The 21,006-nt window shown below is 46.8% G+C and overlaps 2 protein-coding genes across 2 annotated transcripts; both read left to right on the top strand.

Annotated features, from left to right (window-relative positions):
- The first annotated feature begins 1,940 nt into the window (after nucleotides 1-1,940).
- LOC144279586 (C-X-C chemokine receptor type 3-like) lies at nucleotides 1,941-7,700 on the top strand. Its single transcript, XM_077841159.1, has 2 exons — nucleotides 1,941-2,037; nucleotides 5,325-7,700. Exons 1-2 carry the CDS (start codon nucleotides 1,954-1,956, stop codon nucleotides 6,390-6,392), a joined length of 1,152 nt encoding a protein of 383 aa, XP_077697285.1. The 5' UTR covers nucleotides 1,941-1,953; the 3' UTR covers nucleotides 6,393-7,700.
- Nucleotides 7,701-8,007: 307 nt separating this feature from the next.
- LOC144279847 (uncharacterized) lies at nucleotides 8,008-13,949 on the top strand. Its single transcript, XM_077841534.1, has 3 exons — nucleotides 8,008-10,152; nucleotides 12,456-12,864; nucleotides 13,451-13,949. The coding sequence occupies exons 2-3, from the start codon at nucleotides 12,459-12,461 to the stop codon at nucleotides 13,579-13,581; spliced, it is 537 nt and encodes a 178-aa protein (XP_077697660.1). The 5' UTR covers nucleotides 8,008-10,152; nucleotides 12,456-12,458; the 3' UTR covers nucleotides 13,582-13,949.
- Nucleotides 13,950-21,006: the final 7,057 nt, after the last annotated feature.

Here is a 21,006-nt window from a genome sequence, read left to right as displayed (position 1 = left end):
GATGGTCACATAAACACCACCACCACATAAACACATACCGGAAACCTACTGACCGCTATTCCTACCTACATGCCTCCAGCTTTCATCCAGACCACACCACACGATCCACTGTCTACAGCCAAGCTCTATGATACAACCGTATTTGCTCCAACCCCAAAGACAGAGACAAACACCTACAAGATCTCTATCAAGCGTTCTTACAACTACAATACCCACCTGCTGAAGTGAAGAAACAGATTGACAGAGCCCGAAGAGTTCCCAGAAGTCACCTACTACAGGACAGGCCCATCAAAGAAAATAAAAGAATGCCACTAGCCATCACCTTCAGCCCCCAACTAAAACCTCTCCAACGCATCATCAAGGATCTACAAGCTATCCTGAAGGACGACCCATCAGTCTCACAGATCTTGGGAGACAGGCCAGTCCTTGCTTACAGACAGCCCCCCAACCTGAAGCAAATACTCACCAGCAACCACACACCACACAACAGAACCACTAACCCAGGAACCTATCCTTGCAACAAAGCCCGTTGCCAACTGTGTCCACATATCTATTCAGGTGACACCATCTTAGGGCCTAATCACATCAGCCACACTATCAGAGGCTCGTTCACCTGCACATCTACTAATGTGATATATGCCATCATGTGCCAGCAATGCCCCTCTGCCATGTACATTGGTCAAACCGGACAGTCTCTACGTCAAAGAATAAATGGACACAAATCGACGTCAAGAATTATAACATTCAAAAACCAGTCGGAGAACACTTCAGTCTCTTTGGTCACTCGATTACAGACCTAAAAGTGGCAGTTCTTCAACAACAAAACTTCAAAAACAGACTCCAACGAGAGACTGCTGAATTAGAATTAATTTGCAAACTGGATACAATTAACTTAGGCTTGAATAAAGACTGTGAGTGGATGGGTCATTACACAAAGTAAAACTATTTCCCCATGTTTATTATCCCCACACGCCCCCCCCCCCCCCCCCATTCCTCACACATTCTTGTCAACTGCTGGACATGGCCCACCTTGATTATCACTACAAAAGGTTCCCCCCACCGCCCGCTCTCCTACTGGTAATAGCTCACCTTAAGTGATCACTCTTGTTACAGTGTGTATGGTAACACCCATTGTTTCATGTTCTCTATGTATATAAATCTCCCCACTGTATTTTCCACTGAATGCATCCGATGAAGTGAGCTGTAGCTCACAAAAGCTTATGCTCAAATAAATGTGTTAGTCTCTAAGGTGCCACAAGTCCTCCTTTTCTTTTTGCTATTGAATGATCATCAGTAAGGTCAAGTCTTTCCTTATGTGCCCTAAAGACAGCCAGGTGGCCCATACCTCTAGCTCCACAGCCCTGCAATGGAGGCGTCTGCCCCATTCAGACAAGAAAACAAACAACTGCTGGCAGCACATCAGAAATGCACATCATCAGGAATCACAGCTGCAGCTCCCATTCCCACCAGAGCAGCAGGGCTCCCAGAGTGCATCAAACTGCACAAAGGGCTGCTTCTTGGGGAGAACAGGTTATGGTCTGTTGTTCAACGCATGCCACCTCCAAGCACAGACGCCCCAGATCAAATCTTTCCTCCCTCTCCACCTAGTACAGCCTCGCAAATTAAAGCTTTCCTGTCCCTCTCCCCTTCCTCCAAAACAGTCATGGGGCATCCAGGACTCTGGGAGTCAACCTCACCCACATGGACTAGAGATTTAATCTTTACCAGACACACAGACTCTGGTGAAAGTTGTGGGGAACAGAAGGCATTCCCTAAAATCTTTGCAACAGGGGGGCTCTGCTAGTCTGCACCCAGCCTCATGGTTCTACCTATCAGTAGTTTCTTTCCCTAACACAAACAGTTCTTTCATCACCGGAAGCTTTTCTATTAGCTACAAGATTACTTGCTGGACAGTTCTGCTTTTTGCTATGGGTCTCACCTTTAGTTTCAGTCATGATCAGGGAGGGTCTGGCCAGCAGCAGAATCAAGTCCATTGGAAACATGGGTCTCACCACAGTGTATGATGATTTCTCTGAGGTAAGTGTCTTCCAGAGCTCAATTTACTGTCTATAAATTTGTCACAAGCTGCGGGTCTGTAACAGAATGTACCCCACGCCCGTGCCCTATACACTATTGTAATAATATGTGTACAAGGTATGTCTTGTAAGATATCATTTGAAAACTCATAATTTGCTGGTCAATATTATCCTGATAAAATGTATGTGGCAACCTTGGATGTGAAGTTATACGATTTCGCTGTATGATATTAACACGTGTACCAAACTGAGGTTTGTCTCAAACAAAGGAATGTGTCCTGTGCTTAATTTGCATATAAGCAGTAAACAGAGTCATCAAGCACAAAGGGAGACAAAGGGAGTTCAAGCAGTTGGGGAAACCAGCAGGGAACATCCTTACATATGGGCACGCTCTTCTGAATCTCAGCTGGAAATGTTTTCCAAGAGGAGGGCTGACACTTTAAAAAGGGGGACAAACACCACAAAAAACCTCCTCCTCCCTCTCTCTCTGTCCATCGATTCATTGCACAAGAAGGGACAAAGGAAGAAGCCATTAAACAGAAGAAGGGGTCCTGGTCCAAGAAGTTTGGTCAGTAAGAGTGTTGAGGATATGTGGGAAGAAAAACTTTGCTTTGAATTTAGCATAGTTTGTTACGTGAGGCATCAGTTGCATTTTTTATCTTTATTTTTCTTGTAACCATTTCTGACTTTTATGCCTCATGACTTGTATTCACTTACAATCTCTCTCTTTACAGTTAATAAATTTATTTTACTGATTTATTGAATCCTGTGGCTGTAAATGGAAGTGTCTGAAGAACTCTGAAATAATATGCTGGCATATGATTATATTAAAGAAATAAAAGACTTAACATACTTGCATTGTCCAGGAGAGGGCTGAGCAGTACAGGACCAAGATTTCTAGAGAAAAATCTGAGAGTGGGTTGGGATCTGGTACTATAACCAAGGCTGCTGAGAGCCCGGGGTGGTTGGCTGACTGCAGCACGCACAGACATAGCTGGGAGTGACTTGCAGGTTGGAGGCTGTTTGTGAGCAGTCCGGGCTGGAGGCTACAGCAACCAAGCAATGTAAAGGGCACCATAGGTCAGAGGGCAGGGGTGACACAGCTATTCATTGGTCTGAATTGTACAGGGTCACTGGGAGAAAGAATGCTGGAATCCTAATGTATCATTTCTGAACCGGGGGGTTAATGGCATTAGTAATGGCCATTCACCCAGGAAGTCAGACGGTGTCATCGGTGTGATGGCGACGGAGGCCAGACTCTGACCGGGGGCATGGGGGGTTTGTATTAGACACATTTGCCCCAGTGTGATATTTAACCTTTGGGGAATGCTAATTGAGCTGACCGGGAGTTTGGGGGCTGGCTTCCAGGCTAAATTCTTCAAACCTGACCCTAGTGTGTTTAATAGTAAGTGAAGACACGTTCCTGCTGCGCAGTGAGTGAGACTGATCATTACTCATTTGAAGCTGATAAAGGCAGCCTTGGGGCCTTGGAGGGTAGGGATAGGATACAAAGGGACCTAGACAAATTAGAGGATTGGACCAAAAGAAATCTGATGAGGTTCAACAAGGACAAGTGCAGAGTCCTGCACTTAGGACGGAAGAATCCCATGCACCGTTACAGACTAGGGACCGAATGGCTAGGCAGCAGTTCTGCAGAAAAGGACCTAGAGGGTTACAGTGGACGCAAAGCTGGATATGAGTCAACAGTGTGCCATTGTTGCCAAGAAGGCCAGTGGCATTTTGGGCTGTATAAGTAGGAGCATTGCCAGCAGATTGAGTGGTGTGATCATTCCCCTCTATTTGGCATTGGTGAGGCCTCATCTGGAGTACTGTGTCCAGTTTTGGGCCCCACACTACAAGAAGGATGTGGAAAAATTGGAAAGAGTCCAGCAGAGGGCAACAAAAATGATTAGGGGACGGGAACACATGACTTATGAGGAGAGACTGCGGGAACTGGGATTATTTAGTCTGCAGAAGAGAAGAATGAGGGGGGATTTGATAGCTGCTTTCAACTACCTGAAAGGGAGTTCCCAAGAGGATGAATCTAGACTGCTCTCAGTGGTAGCAGATGACAGAACAAGGAGTAATGGTCTCAAGTTGCAGTGGGTGAGGTTTAGGTTGGATATTAGGAAAAGCTTTTTCACTAGGAGGGTGGTGAAGCACTGGAATGCGTTACCTAGGGTGGTGGTGGAATCTCCTTCCTTAGAGGTTTTTAAGGCCTGGCTTGACAAAGCCCTGGCTGGGATGATTTAGTTGGGGATTGGTCCTGCTTTGAGCAGGGGGTTGGACTAGATGACCTCCTGCGGTCCCTTCCAACCCTGATATTCTATGATTCTATGATTTATGGCCCATCACTTACAGCCAGAATGAGAAGGCAACAGATGTGCACTGCAAAGCCAAAATGACTGTGCAACGCTCCAGAGATGTTTTAAACAGGACAGTAACTGAAACACACCAAGCTTTCACATTTAAAGCAGCAAGAACGAAGGGCAGATGTATCCTATAGGGGCCCTACCATAATACCAGCAGCATATGCCCCATAGGTAAAACTTTCGCCAACACCTGAGTGATTTACGAACCAAAGTGCTGTTTTCAAGGGTCTCAAATCCCCACATCTCTTGAAAATGGGATTTAGGAGGCTAAGGCACTGGAACTTCTGAAACTTCTACCCATCGTCCATTTCCATTTCTGTGGGTGTGGCCCCAACAGGGCCCATGCAAGGCCTGGGGCCCCATTGTGCTGGGGGCTGTACAGGAGTCCCTGCTAGGGTGACCAGATAGCAAGGGTGAAAAATCAGGACAGGGGCTGGGGGATAATAGGCACCTATATAAGAAAAAGCCCCAAATACCAGGACTGTCCCTATAAAATCGGGACATCTGGTCACCCTAGTCCCTGCTCGCAAATACTGAGGTAACAGATCGGGAAGGCCAAGGGAACAAGAAGACTATCATGGTGTTTGATTACTAATGCTGCCAGCTGCCCCCATGCCACAACCAGGTGCAAATCATTATTATTCAGCCCACTCTCCAGCATCCGCCTCCCATGGCGAGCACATAGGAAAAAATAAAAACTGTCCACAGAGAGCCCCACCCCACATGGCTCAGCAAGGCTTGGCAGGCGATGTCACCGGTATGTCTGTCATTCCCCTCTAATTCCCCCTTCTGGGTTATGCTGGTGTCAGCCCAGGCGCCCCTGCCTGGCACAGTCACAAAGGCTACGGATGGCAGGTAAACTGGCGACTCTCTCTGGCATCCCCTCTAAGCCCTCCTCTCTGTCTCTCCCTCCCAGGACTACACCAGCTACCCAGACATCAGTGAGGACACTGCCCCCTGCAGGCTGGATGCGGTCGGTGCGTTTGGACGGTACTTCATCCCCCCTGTCTTCGCCCTGGTCTTTGTGGTGGGGCTGGCGGGGAATGGGCTGGTGTTGGTGGTGCTGGGGCGGCGACGATGCCCCTGGCACCTGGCGGACAGGTATCTCTTCCAGCTGGCGCTGGCTGACATACTGCTGGTGCTGGGGCTCCCCTTCTGGGCTACGCAGTTTGCCCATGGCTGGGTGTTTGGGGAGGTGCTCTGCAAAGTGGTGGGGGCGCTGTCGACTGTGAACAGCTACAGCAGCATCCTGCTCCTCGCTGGCATCAGCATCAACCGGTATCTGGCCATTGTGCATGCCATGCAGCTGTTCCGGCGTCTGCGAGCCCTGCACCTGCACCTGGCCTGCGCCCTCCTCTGGGCCATCTGCCTGGCCCTCTCCATCCCGGAGCTGTACTTCCGCACTGTGCCCTTCCAGCCCCAGGGCCGTGCCTCCATCTGCCACCGGGGCTTCAGAGCCCATGAAGCCCAGGCCTGGCGGGTGGGGCTGTGCCTCACCTCCTTCTTCCTAGGCTTCCTGTTGCCGCTGCTGGTGATGCTCTTCTGCTATGGCCGCATTTTCTGCACACTGGATCGGGCACAGCTGCTGGCCAGGCACCGCCCACTGCGGCTGGTGCTGCTGCTGCTGGCACTCTTTGTGCTTTGCTGGGCCCCCTTCCACGTCTTCCTGCTGCTGGACAGTCTGCAACGCCTGGGCTATGTTGGCCGCCACTGCGCCCTGGAGCGGGTGTTGGACTTTGGGCTGCTGGTGACTGAGGTGCTTGGCCTGCTGCACTGCTGCCTCAACCCCCTGGTGTATGCCTTCGCTGGTGTCAAGTTCCGCAGGGAGCTCTCCCAGCTGTGCTGGAAGGGACCGCGCCACAGCCAGGGCTCGAGCCAAAGACAGATCCTCTCCATCCGGGAGCAGAGCCACCATAGAGGGGGAACATCAGTGCACAGCACCCCAGAGGGGGACACAGACCATGACTACTCAGTCATGCTGTGAGAGTGGCTGAGGACAGTGCGCGCCCTGCTCCAAAAGGCTGGGACAGGGCCTCTCTGCTCAGGATCATACCGATCAGGGGCACCAGTGAGGACACTGCACACCCCGTGCATTGCACCCAGTCCAGACTCCCATCCCTCCCTCCCCCACGGACACTAGAACTGGCTCCTGCACAGAGAGACCCTTTCATCTGTGGTTCCCACCCCACACCAGCCCCTTACAAGAAAGGACGAGGGGTGTTGCAACAGCCTCAGGCTGGTTACAAAATGCCGAGGATGTAACATCCTGCCCTGCTGCACATTTGACTGGGAGCAACTGGGATCTACCCTCCAGGGTTCATCTGTCTGTCTGGGCTCCAAGCTGAGTCCCGGGGCCAAGGCCCCAAACACAAACAGACACCGAACCACCAGTTCCACCCGCAGGGTGCTTGCATGGAGAGCTCTGGAGTCAGCTGCCGAAAGAGCTACCCCTTGGAGAACATGGCTCCTTTCAGCTCAGAGACCAAGCCAGTAAGGGCTCTGCCACTCTAGGTGCAGCATTTCATAACTGAACAGTGAGATCATTTATCCTCAACCCTTAAAGGCTAAAAGCCCTATAGAACAAAAACACAGGAAAGTACAGGGGTAATTCCTCTGTTTTGCCTGCAATCAGCAAGGATATTTGTAAAAGGAAGGGATATTTTAAGCAATAATCTGCCACCCCAAAAGGGGTAGAAAAATGTTCTTTTTGTCTTTCAGAACTTCAGGAAAAGCTGGTACCATCTGAAGAGCAACCCGGAATACCAAGAATCTACTTTCACGACAAAAATTGTGTTTTGTGTTTTAAGTTTTGTCTTGTGTTGTTTGTCTTGTTGCTAGCATTATTGTGTATTGTGTTACAAAAAAACCCAAACCCTACTGCATTAGGCAGAAAAGGATTAATAAGCATTTTAACTGTATTTACAGAAACCAGTGTTGCAGAACGGCGGAGGTCAAGGAATGCCAGTCTATTAATAAGGTTTTGGAGCAGAGATTATGAATACTGTAGACCTGGCGGTAATTAAGAATAAGTTAAGTTCCTTGTCACAACTGCAAGATAGTCTCATTCACAAGCAGGCAAAAAGAAAAGGAGTACTTGTGGCACCTTAGAGACTAACCAATTTATTTGAGCATGAGCTTTCGTGAGCCACAGCTCACTTCATCAGATGCATACCGTGGAAACTGCAGCAGACTTTATATATACACAGAGAATATGAAACAATACCTCCTCCCACCCCACTGTCCTGCTGGTAATAGCTTATCTAAAGTAATCGTCAGGTTAGGCCATTTCCAGCACAAATCCAGGTTTTCTCACCCTCCACCCCCCCCACACAAATTCACTCTCCTGCTGGTGATAGCCCATCCAAAGTGACAACTCTTTACACAATGTGCATGATAATGAAGTTAGGCCATTTCCTGCATAATTCCAGGTTCTCTCACTCCCTCACCCCCCTCCAAAAACCCACCCCCATACACACACAAACTCACTCTCCTGCTGGTAATAGCTCATCCAAACTGACCACTCTCCAAGTTTAAATCCAAGTTAAACCAGAACATCTGGGGGGGGGGTAGGAAAAAACAAGAGGAAATAGGCTACCTTGCATAATGACTTAGCCACTCCCAGTCTCTATTTAAGCCTAAATTAATAGTATCCAATTTGCAAATGAATTCCAATTCAGCAGTTTCTCGCTGGAGTCTGGATTTGAAGTTTTTTGGACTTGGTACAAATAGAGCTAGGAAACCTAAAACCAACACGGAATATATGGTGGTGGTTGAACACCACCACATGGCTGCTGTATAAACAACAACTAGAATTAGGGAATAAAACTGCCTTGGCTGTAGGATGTACTGAGACACAAATTCTTAGTTTAGCATCACTTGAACATGAAATGTTTTGAGTAATATCTGGGAATGTTAGGGTATTAACACATCTTTTAAAACAACGGAATAGGTCCTAGTTCAACACCTCCGAATATGAATGGATGCAATATGTTTCCAGCATGTTTAAGCCTGATTTGCTATTAGGTGAAATTATTGTTAAAATTGCTCACCGACAGTCTGTGGAGACAGAAATATGGAAAGTGAGCCCGCTCTCAAAACTGACCATAGGATCCTTTTGGTTACCCCGGGTTATGAGTCAGTGGGCTGGGAAAGAGGAGAAATTATTGTATACCCAAGGGTGTACAGAGTGGAGCCCTCAGAAATGGGTGTGCTTTTCCCTACCTGTCACCACAGAACCATGTAGTAGGGATACATCCTTGGGAACACGTGTGTGGGATGAACTAGAAAATGTTATGCGTGCTTTGTACAACGGACATTGTGTATGTGTTACATCCCGGGAAACAGTATTTTGGGAAGATGCAAGTATCAGCCAACCCCCAGTGGATGAATATAGATGTAATGCCAGCGTATTATATACTAGCAATCACATGTACAATTTACCAAAGATAGAAAAAGCACAGAGCACTGTAACTGCTACCCTGGTTAATTTCTCTGTTACCCTTGGTCTGGACTGGCATGATTTAATTGATCACTTGTTGTCAGAAACCAAGGTGACTCCGTTTTTACAACAGACACAGAGGGTATGTCTACAATACAAAATTGGGATATAGGGAAGCGTGTCATTCAAATATTACATGCAAATGGACACATGCTAAAAATTGCTAGGTCTGAAAAAGAACGAACAGCCTATCATTGGTATGATGTTTTTACAGGCTGGTCCCCGACTTCTAAGGGCATATTGTTTATCATGTTTCACCCATTGCTAGTTGTGTTAATATTGTCCTGTGTTTGCTTGCTAGGAATGTGTTGTATGTGCTGTTGGACAAAAAGAATGTTTGTTAAATTACAAGCTCAAATGGCCTCTCAGTATATTGCTATGAAACAGTTGTATAAAATAAGACCCACTTAAGAATTGTTCTTGAGGGGTCAAAAGGGGGATATGTAGTAGTAGGATTTTATGTTTGTATTTTGTATAATTTAGAATAAAGGATAAAGAATAATAATGTAGCATGCATTAAATGTATTGATGTATGATTTGATCATATTCTGCCAACCACCCTTTCTGAAAACAGAAATGAATGGCCTAGTGTGCCATTGGTAAAGATGCATCAGCCAGAATCTTGTGTCTGAAGCTGATTTCAAGGCAGTGACAGACCTTTAGAGTCACCATTTTGTTGTAGGTTTAGCATTTTTGAAGTAAATAAAAGAATGTAATGATTGTTTTCTTTTGCATTGCAACTTGATGTTCCTGTTCAAATGCTTTGTGTAAAATCAATCCTGTTTTGTGTGTGAATGAGGAATGTGTATGTTAGAAGATAAGTGTGAAGGCCATCACCGGATGTAAAGGCGACAGGAGATTGCAACATGCCCCTATTGAGATGTCAGAGGATGGCAGATTGACAACTCTAAAAGATGTGGCAGGCACCCATCAATGGGGACAAGATAGCTGTGATCAAAACTAGCATGGGGTAACTCCCTGAGAGACTGATGAAAGAACAAGATAAAGGATGAGAAAAACAATTTAAGAAAACAAGCACTCCAGCAATTGGTTACAGCATGACGGTGCAAAACTCATGTGTCCCAATGAAGGAAAATCACAATATAAACAGGGGGCCTTGCCATGAAACGTTGGTTTCATCCTGCCAAGACTTCCCCGGAGCATCTTGTTGCGACCGACGGAACCCGGCTCCTCCCTACCCGTGATCAATCTAGCTGGCCACTAGATTGATCCGGACTCTGGACTGGTAACTGTAACATCGACTGGCAGGACAGTGTGTGTGTGTGTGATTGAATGCATATGCTAATTGTTGTATCTTCAATAATCGGGGCGTGTTGCCTTTTCCCCTCAAAAAGATCCCGTGTGTTTCTTATAAGCATAACATTTTTGGTGGAGAATTGCGAAAGGGGGAAGACATGCACTATGATTGTTGAAAATATTGCTAAAAGGTATACCATATGTATAAAGTGATTGATCATTCAGGTATGCACACTCCTGGTCATAGAAGTGCCGGGCAATAGGGGGAGGATTAGATTCCTTGCTCCTACCCGTCTATCAGGGAAAAATTGCATAGGTGAATATATCCTCGGTCGTAGCAGGATTGAGCCCAAAAGGTACGGGACTTAGCTTTCCCCCCCTCCAGCTCTGTCAGGCAGAGTTTTTAGTGGGTATAGACTTTTTGTGTTTTGTAAATCCCAGCACAAAGTGTGGGCAAATTAGGAGTAGATTTCTGTAAGACCTCACTCTGAAGGATATAGGAGTGTGGGATATTGTTATGATTTCACAATTTTAAGAAAAATGTTTAAGAAAAGGGACTAGGAGGGGTGGGGGCTAGTTGAGGAGCCCACCTTCCTTGCTAAATGGTTAGTGGGACAAAGCCAGTACCCACAGGAAGGGACAGTTCAGCGAGGAAAGCAGGATTGGGCCCAAACAAGCAGGCAGGCAACAGATAAAGAGATTGGAAAACTGATTGGGAGCCTTGAGGGGCATAGTGGCAGGAGTAAGGGAAGCAGTAAGCACAGGCAAGGGGATTTCAGATCCCTGGGACAATCCGTGGAATGGTAAAATCTGAGATGATGAAGGTGTCATTTTGGGAGATAAGCAAGTGATTTAAGGAAAGAGAGTGAGAAGTTAACTCTGCAGAGGCTGGAGAGAATTAAGCAGCTCAATGTTGTAAAAATGTTAAAAAGGAAAAGTGTTATAGAAAGATAATTCTTGGTTTCTTTGCAGCCATTCTGAAGGAAAAATGGGCCCTTTTCCAAAGGAATGTCTGTAAATAAATGAGGCAAAGAGACAGTCTGATTTAAATCATTTGACTATGAACAATTTAGTCAAATTCGCTAAAAGAACATAAGGGGCTTCTATTGGAACTTACCTGCCCCCAAATGTATACAAATGTAATCTACGTACAGCTGTGTAAAAATTAAAGCAGAGCAAGGGATGTTAAGAAAAAAAGAATGTGTGTATAAATATATTGTGTAAATATCTGGAGTGTTTATAACCTAAACCAACACTCCTGGTTTCCCCTTAAAGACTAACAGATTTATTTTGGCATAAGCTTTTGTGGGTAAAAAACCCACTTCTTCAGAAGCAGGAAGTGAAAATTACAGATGCAGGCATTATTATATTGACACATGAAGAGAAGGAAGTTTCCTAACAAATGGAGAACCAGTGTTGGCTAACACTGTTTCTCCACTTGTTAGGTAACTCCCTTCTCTTCATGTGTCCAACACTGGTTTTCCGCTTGTTAGGTAACACCCTTCTCTTCATGTGTCAGTATAATAATAATAAGGTGCCACCGGACTCCTCGTTGTTTTTGTGGATACAGACTAACATGGCTACCCCCTGATACTTGACTCCTGGTTTGTAAAACTCTTGTTTTGTAGGTTTAAGATAAATTGGTTTTGTTTTGTTTTTAAATAACACCACTAAAATCCATTTGAATCTTTCATTCAAAGTTGCAAAACTGAGAAATGCTTTTTGCCAGACACAGGTAACGAGTGTTGTTTGGCTTTGGTATTTAGCATTTAACCCTTAAGGTACCTTAGCCCTGGTCTACACTAGGACTTTAGGTCGAATTTAGCAGTGTTAAATCGATGTAAACCTGCACCCGTCCACACGATGAAGCCCTTTATTTCGACTTAACAGTCTTTTAAAATCGATTTCCTTACTCCACCCCTGACAAGTGGATTAGCGCTTAAATCGGCCTTGCCGGGTCGAATTTGGGGTACTGTGGACACAATTCGACGGTACTGGCCTCCAGGAGCTATCCCAGAGTGCTCCATTGTGACCACTCTGGACAGCACTCTCAACTCAGATGCACTGGCCAGGTAGACAGGAAAAGAACCGCGAATTTTTGAATCTCATTTCCCGTTTGGCCAGTGTGGCAAGCTGCAGGTGACCATGATGGAGTCCCAGAATCACAAAAGAGCTCCAGCATGGAGTGAACGGGAGGTACGGGATCTGATCAGTGTATGGGGAGAGGAATCCGTGCTATCAGAACTCCGTTTCAGTTTTCGAAATGCCAAAACCTTTGTCAAAATCTCCCAGGGCATGAAGGACAGAGGCCATAACAGGGACCTGAAGCAGTGCCGCGTGAAACTTAAGGAGCTGAGGCAAGCCTACCAGAAAACCAGAGAGGCGAACGGCCACTCCAGGTCAGAGCCCCAAACATACCGCTTCTATGATGAGCTGCATGCCATTTTAGGCGGTTCAGCCACCACTACCCCAGCCGTGTTGTTTGACTCCTTCAATGGAGATGGAGGCAACACGGAAGCAGGTTTTGGGGACGAAGAAGATGATGATGATGATGAGGTTGTAGATAGCTCACAGCAAGCAAGTGGAGAAACCGGTTTTCCCGACAGCCAGGAACTGTTACTCACCCTGGACCTGGAGCCAGTATCCCCCGAATCCACCCAAGGCTGCCTCCTGGACGCGGCAGGTGGAGAAGGGACCTCCGGTGAGTGTACCTTTTAAAATACTGTACATGGTTTAAAAGCAAGCATGTGAAAGGATTAATTTGCCCTGGCATTCGCGGCTCTCCTGGATGTACTCCCAAAGCCTTTGCAAAAGGTTTCTGGGGAGGGCAGCCTTATTGCGTCCTTCATGGTAGGACACTTTACCACTCCAGGCCAGTAACATACTCGGGAATCATTGTACAACAAAGCATTGCAGTGTATGTTTGCTGGCATTCAAACAACATCCGTTCTTTATTTCTCTGTGTTATCCTCAGGAGAGTGAGATATCATTCATGGTCACCTGGTTGAAATAGGGTGCTTTTCTTCAGGGGACACTCAGAGGAGCCCATTCCTGCTGGGCTGTTTGCCTGTGGCTGAACAGAAATGTTCCCCGCTGTTAGCCACGGGGAGGGGGGAGGGTTGAGGGGGTAGCCACGCAGTGAGGGGAGGCAAAATGCGACCTTGTAACGAAAGCACATGTGCTACGTATGTAATGTTAACAGCAAGGTTTACCCTGAAAGAGTGTAGCCACTGTTTTATAAAATGTGTCTTTTTAAATACCGCTGTCCCTTTTTTTTTCTCCACTAGCTGCATGTGTTTCAATGATCACAGGATCTTCTCCTTCCCAGAGGCTAGTGAAGATTACAAAGAAAAAAAAACCTACTTGTGATGAAATGTTCTCTGAGCTCATGTTGTCCTCCCACACTGACAGAGCATAGATGAATGCGTGGAGGCAAATAATGTCAGAGTGCAGGAAAGCACAAAATGACCGGGAGGAGAGGTGGCGGGCTGAAGAGAGTAAGTGGCGGGCTGAAGACAGGGCTGAAGCTCAAATGTGGTGGCAGCGTGATGAGAGGAGGCAGGATTCAATGCTGAGGCTGCTGGAGGATCAAACCAGTATGCTCCAGTGTATGGTTGAGCTGCAGCAAAGGCAGCTGGAGCACAGACTGCCACTACAGCCCCTGTGTAACCAACTGTCCTCCTCCCCAAGTTCCATAGCCTCCACACCCAGATGCCCAAGAACGCGGTGGGGGTCCACCAGCCAACCAGCCACTCCACCACAGAGGATTGCCCCAAAAAAAAGAAGGCTGGCATTCAATAAATTTTAAAATTGTAAACTTTTAAAGTGCTGTGTGCCATTTTCCTTCCCTCCTCCACCACCCCTCCTGGGCTACCTTGGTAGTCATCCCCCTATTTGTGTGATGAATGAATAAAGAATGCATGAATGTGAAGCAACAATGACTTTATTGCTTCTGCAAGCGGTGATCGAAGGGAGGAGGGGAGGGTGGTTCGCTTACAGGGAAGTAGAGTGAACCAAGGGGTGGGGGGTTTCATCAAGGAGAAACAAAGAGAACTTTCACACCATAGCCTGGCCAGTCATGAAACTGGTTTTCAAAGCTTGTCTGATGCGTACCGTGCCCTCCTGTGCTCTTCTAACCGCCCTGGTGTCTGGCTGTGCGTAACCAGCAGCCAGGCGATTTGCCTCAACCTCCCACCCCGCCATAAACGTCTCCCCCTTACTCTCACAGATATTGTGGAGCACACAGCAAGCAGTAATAACAGTGGGAATATTGGTTTCGCTGAGGTCTAAGCGAGTCAGTAAACTGCGCCAGCGCACCTTTAAATGGTACCAGTACTGTACTGTCTGCTGCCAGAAGGCAAGGGGTTGCTGCTGCTGTGTAGCAATGCCGTACCACGTCTGCCAGCACCCAGGAGACATATGGTGACAGTGAGCTGAGCGGGCTCCATGCTTGCCGTGGTATGGTGTCTGCACAGGTAACTCAGGAAAAAAGGCGCGAAACGATTGTCTGCCCTTACTTTCACGGAGGGAGGGAGGGTACGGGGGCCTGACGATATGTACCCAGAACCACCCGCGACAATGTTTTAGCCCCATCAGAGTGCTTCATTGTGACTGCTCTGGACAGCACTCTCAACTCAGATGCACGATTGTTTGCAGTTGCTCTGACGCAGGGAGGGACGACTAATGACACGGCTTACAGGGTTGGCTTCAGGTAGCTAAAATCAACAAAGGGGGTGGCTTTACATCAATGAGTATTTCAGGCAGGACTTCACGGAGGGCTCCAATAAGAAATGGTGCACCTAAGTTATTGTTCTTATTGGAACAAGGAGGTTAGTCTGGCCTCTGATTGATACATGGCTAGATTTACCTCGCTGCACCTTCTCTGTGAGTGACTGCAGTGTGACCCAGAGGAATGAGTCCCCTAGATGGGGGGGGGGGGGCAGCTTTGCAAATGCGTACAAAACAAATTTGGTCTATTTCTTGTTTTGATCCACTCCATCTATCTTTTACATCTTTGGCTGGCAGCAGACGGTGCAGAAGGACTGCATGCCATCCACATCTCATGGCTGCCCAGCAGAAGATGATGCAATAGGACTGCTAGCAATCCGTATCGCCTGCCTGCTCACCATAAGATGGTTCAATAGGACTGACTGCAGGACTAAAGAGAGTGACTTGATCAAGTCACTCCAACTTTAGTTCCTGCGCCCATGTCTGCCCAGGCGCTCCTGATCGACCTCACACAGGCGACCAGGAGCACCTCGGACATGACAATGACGGCTACCAGTCCTATTGCACTGTCTGCTGCCACAAGGCAAGGGGTTGCTGCTGCTGTGTAGCAATGCACTACCATGTCTGCCAGCACCCAGGAGACATACGGTGACAGTGAGATGAGCAGGCTCCATGCTTGCCGTGGTATGGCGGCTGCACAGGTAACTCAGAAAAAAAGGCGCGAAATGATTGTCTGCCCTTGCTTTCATGAAGGGAGGGAGGGAACGGGGGCCTGACGATATGTACCCAGAACCACCCGTGACAATGTTTTTTGCCCCATCAGGCATTGGGATCTCAACCCAAAATTTCAATTGGCAGCAGAGACTGCGGGAACTGTGGGATAGCTACCCACAGTGCAACACTCCGGAAGTCGACTCTAGCCTCGGTACTGTGGAAGCACTCCGCCAAGTTAATGCACTTAATGCACTTAGAGCATTTTCTGTGGGGACACACACACACTCGAATATAGAAAACCGATGTCTAAAAAACCGAATTCTATAAATTCGACCTAATTTCGTAGTGTAGACATACCCTTACTGCTTTATAAGTTCAATATCTTTTTAAAGACCAAAGCCATGGCTGCAGCAAGGCAGTCAAAACCAGGAGAATGGGAAGAGATTCTGGATTTGTTTTTTGGTAACAAAATAGCAGATAAGAGTGTAGTAAAAAAATAAGAAATTAAAAAAAAAAAAGACAGTGCCCCACACTGAGCCTTAAGGTGGCTCTGTGTAATCAAACTGTCACTTTAATAAGGGTACATAAAAACTCTGTGAGCACAAAAGAAACAGCTACTCCCTATATAAAAATTTATATGGCTAATCTTATAGAAGTTAAACTATGGAAGCATGTGCATTTTCCCCAAAACGTGTGCAGTGTATATTGTAGAAGGGGTAAAAGAAATGTGAAAACATACCATACTACTTAATTAAAATCCTATTAGGGATCCAAAGGGAGACACAATAGGTTGTGTTTTCTTTTTCAAATCGCTGTATGTTTTGGAAGCAGAAGTTAAAAGTGGAAAGAAATCAAAACTCTGTTGGAAGTTGCTTGTGTCCCTTTTAAGACAGAGTCTCTGAGGTGCTGATGGCTTTGGATCGAAAAGTAAGCCAGAAAGCCTCTGTGTTAATGCAAATTACCTAACTGATACAGGAAGAAAAGAACTGCCCATAAATGGCAGCACAAAGGAGTCAAACTAAAGAATAAGAGAGGGACAGGTTAACCCTAAGTAGAAAACATATACTAATTTTTGTGTGTATGAAGTGCTGAAATCTGAAGACAGGTACAAAAGGGGTCCGTTTATATGCATGACACCCCTACCTTTTAATTCACCTAAACCCCAAGGATATAATTAAATTTAAAAGCCTGTACAAGGAATTTCAAGAGAACACTGAACACACTGGCCTCAAAAACAAATTTTCTAAATAAAAAACATGGGATAACAAGATACTTTTAATAGATTTGATGTTAATATTAAGTTTATCCCAATGTTTAATGTTACCTTTAAGGTCATATGGTAATGATGCTTCTCAGCTATTACCTGTGAATAAACTTAAAGCTTAGCACAGCAGAAAAAAAAAGCATTACAAACTTGGTCTTCTGTATAAAAAAGGGAAATTGAGGCACAATCTCAAACACTAATGAAAAAAGTTTTGGCACTAATTCAGGAAACAGGGTTTAAAGTAGCCTTAGACAAGGCTCAGTTGGTGCTACCTCAGGCTACATACCTTGGCATAGTCACTGGACAAGAAGGGAGACAGGTAGATCAGAGGAAGGTAAGGGCACTGGTAGAAATGCTGGCCCTTACCGTCACCCATTCTTTAAGAGTACTGTTAGGAGGATTCAATTTTCTTAGACCACACATTTATAAATATGCTGAAATAACTCACCCATTGGGGAAACTGCTAAAGAAAAAGACAGAATGGGAAGGGGGGAAAGGGCAGGACTCCGCTTTAACCCTGTTAAACAAAAGGTTCTCACAGCCCCAGCCCTGTGTTTCCCAGATGAATCTCAGCCTTTTGTTATTCATTTGGCAGCCAGTAATATGGCCTTGGCTGCCACACTGTTACAAAATAATGAAGAGGGAAAGCTAGTGCCAGTAGCAAATGAATCCAGGAAATTACAAGGAGCAGAAATAAATTTTGATCCCTGTGAATGTGAGTGTCTAGCAGCTATCTAGGCAGTACAATCTTTTGAGCCCCTCAAAGGAATGGCCCCTATTACTATCCAAAGCACCCACACTCCTCTCAAGTACATTTTGTCAGGGAGATTAATGGGAGGTAAAGCCTCAAACACCCGAACCGCTCAATGAATGCTTATTTTAGTTAACATAGGGGTGACCACAGAAAGAGTGTCCAAGCCAGACATGCTAACACATGCCCTTATTGAAAAAGGAAACTGACATGAATATCCAGAGGTTACTCTGGAGCAAAGAATTGCCTTGGTAGAGGCACCCCCACTGGAAGAATTAAATACCATGGGTCAAGAAAAGCACATCTGATTTACTGATGGGAATGCAATGGGAGTAAAAGGGAAAAGATGTGTAAAATACGCTGCTGTTAACTTACAAGAGGAAGTCATTCAGGGACATTTAGACCATGGATCGGCTCAGCATGCCAAGCTCCATGCAATTTATCAGGTTTTAAGGCAATACGAAAATTCCCCACGGCCCATGTATATTTATGCTGACAGTGATTTTTGTGTGAAGGGGATACAGTTTTGGATACATGATTGATATCGGAACAAGTGGAAAGCAGAAGATGGAAATGGAAATGGATTTACCAGTGGGTAACAAAGAAGGTGCGACATGTAAAGGCACACAATAAAGGAACGGGTATGGAGGCTACCTGGAATAACCGGGAAATACCATAGCCCGACAGCGTGAGATAGCAGTTGTAACCAGAGGTCAGAAAAGGAATGTCTGTGCTGACACATCTGAGCCACCAGATGGTACTACAACCCACCCTAACCGAGTTCCAGGAATAATAGAAAGACCAGAGTTACTTAACGTAGCCCATCAGTTGATGCATGAAGGAGTGGTAGGGACTTTAAGAAGGCTAAAGCAAGTAGCAGAATGGGAGTGTATGGAAGATGATGTTAAAACATGGGTGCGAAATTGTGTGCGGTGAGCTCAGGACAAGGCTCATCCTCCACACTGAGAACCCATGATGCACCAATGAAGGCTTGGGCTGTGGCACAAGGTTCAAATTGATTTTATTGACAGGAGTAAGGAAGGATTCCAGTATTTATTGGTGATAATTGATTTCTTTTCAGGATGGGTGGAGGCAGTTCCTACTAAAGATAATAGCACCAGGGTAGTGGCCAAAAAGTTTTTTAATGAGGTAGTATATAGATATGGCACCCCTGAAATAATAGATTCTGACAATGGGGGAGCCTTTGTAGGAGAAATTTTTACAGCAATGATACAAGCCTTGGGAATTAAACAAAAGCTCCATATACCATACCGGCCTCAGTCCCCAGGCCAAGTTGAGTGGATGAACCGCGCTATTAAGGAAGCTCTCCGGAAGGTAGTAAATCACACTGGGAAAGACTGGCTGAATAAACTGCCTCTGATTTTGGCTGCCATCCGCAGCAGTAATAGACTAAGAACAAAAATTCAACCCTTCCAAATTCGGTTTGGACATCCAATGCGCCTAATGATTGATCCTAGTTACCTGGTACAGGGTCAAGAAGAGAGCTCTAATATAACCCATTTGTTAGTCTCTAGGGTGCCATAAGTACTCCTTTTCTTTTTGCGGACACAGACTAACACGGCTGCTACTCTGAAACCCAGCATGATTATTTTCAATGGCTCAAACAGTTACAAGAAGATAAAACCACCCTCCAGTATCAGGTTAATCAGGCCATCGATCACATGAACAACAAAATTCAGAAACAAAGGCCCACAAAGGCAGCCCTGTGGGAAACAGGGGACCAAGTCATGTACCTTAACATGGGGAAAAGGGACAGCTCACTGGAATCAAAGTGGATAGGGTCTTACTCCATAGTGGACCACCTTAGCCCACTGGTATACCGCATTGAAAAAGATGGAAAACTGAAATGGGTACATATTTCACAAATTGAGCTGTTTACATAAATAATGATGTTTGGATTCTTTGCAGAAAAGGACATCCCAGAACCTGCGCACGAGGTGCTGCTATAACCTCCACAAGTCTAATCCACAGAGAATGAGACTCCAGTGTAAGGTCTGGCTTTACCTGCTTCTGGGAACTTTTAGTTGGGGCCAGGTGACACCTTCTGCCTGGGAAACTGGACAAAGGCTGGAGGAAGAGCTGGGAAGTGTGGTTGGGTGAGACTGCGGGAGGGGGTTTCAATTTTCGAGCTGGCTGGGGAAACAGAGGGAGGTCCAGCACCGGGGTCTGGGCTCCCTGCCACCCAAGATGGACCGGACTGAGGGGTCCTGGTTTCTGTACCTACAAGCTCTGTTTTGGGCTGTGTTCCTGTCGTCTAATAAACCTTCTGTTTTACTCACTGGCTGAGAGTCTCAGTGAATAGCAGGAAGTGGGGGGTGCAAGGCCCTGACTCCCCGACACTCCGTGACAACTGGTGGGAGAGATGGGATATACTGCACCCCGTGGATGGCACTTCCTGCTGTAAGTGACTGGGGAGCAGTAAAATGAAGGGGTATTAACAAGGACCAGGTGTGCTGAAGGCTCAGAGAGGAGCAGTTTCGGGGGAAGGAGAAGCTACTCTTAACCCCTGGGAGGGTGTGACCAACAAGAAGGACTGTTGAAGTAACAGGGTCCCCCGGGGATTGCGGTGAGCAGTTCCAGGGTGGAGGAGTCTGCAGCTTGACCCTGGGAGAGAGAAGGACTGTTGCAGGAACGGGGTCCCCCTGGTGACCAGGGGCAGAGGAGTCTGCGGCTTGACCCTGGGAGAGAGGTGGTGACCTGGATAAGGGCTGGCACAATAGGGGTTTTTCCTGGAAACCATGGGGAGCTGAGAGCACACAGGCCTGTGACTCCACAGCCACTTGGGAACAGCGAGAAGATGTATAACCATCGCCTTCAGAGGGACCTGGTCGAGCCATGCAAGCAGAGAGGCCTGGGCTTTGGGAAGCTCACCAAAGAACAGCTGATTGCCCAGCTGGAGGAGGAAGATCGCGCAGAAGACCCAATCCCTGTCTCTGAGGGGAGCAGCCCGACAGATGCAGCGTGGGCACTGGTGTCTGTCCTGGCTGGGAGGGGTCAGACTGCTGCTGAGAGCGCTCCAAGGCCCCTCCTACCTATGGCTATGGGAGGGGCTGGAAGGAGCCTGGTGAACCCCAGGGGCACCATGACCCTTGTGGCCAGCTCCTTACTGGACCCTTACGGCGGAGCTCCCCATTCCTGGAGCTGAGGTGGCTGGAATGGGAGAGGGAGATAAAACTGAAAGAGCTGGAAGATCAGGAGAAACAGCGGCAGCATGAACTGGAGTTGGCAAGGCTGAGGAGCAGAGAGCCCCCTGCTGCGTTGAGTGAGGGGGAGACCCAGGACAGCATGGAGCTTTGATAAGCGCATCCTGTCCAAGTTTAAGGAAGGGGAGGACATAGATGAATTCCTGATTGCCTTTGAGAAGG

This window comes from Eretmochelys imbricata, chromosome 24 (genome assembly GCF_965152235.1).
Source record: "Eretmochelys imbricata isolate rEreImb1 chromosome 24, rEreImb1.hap1, whole genome shotgun sequence".
In the NCBI taxonomy this organism is placed as follows: Eukaryota; Metazoa; Chordata; order Testudines; family Cheloniidae; genus Eretmochelys; species Eretmochelys imbricata.
This window is presented reverse-complemented; position numbering and strand designations above follow the sequence as displayed.

Coding starts and splice junctions, on each gene's coding strand:
- LOC144279586 (XM_077841159.1), top strand. CDS start 1,954: ATGATCAGGGAGGGTCTGGCCAGCAGCAGAATCAAGTCCATTGGAAAC. Junction 2,038..5,324: donor TGTATGATGATTTCTCTGAG/GTAAGTGTCTTC, acceptor TCTCCCTCCCAG/GACTACACCAGCTACCCAGA.
- LOC144279847 (XM_077841534.1), top strand. CDS start 12,459: ATGAAGGACAGAGGCCATAACAGGGACCTGAAGCAGTGCCGCGTGAAA. Junction 12,865..13,450: donor AGGTGGAGAAGGGACCTCCG/GTGAGTGTACCT, acceptor TTTCTCCACTAG/CTGCATGTGTTTCAATGATC.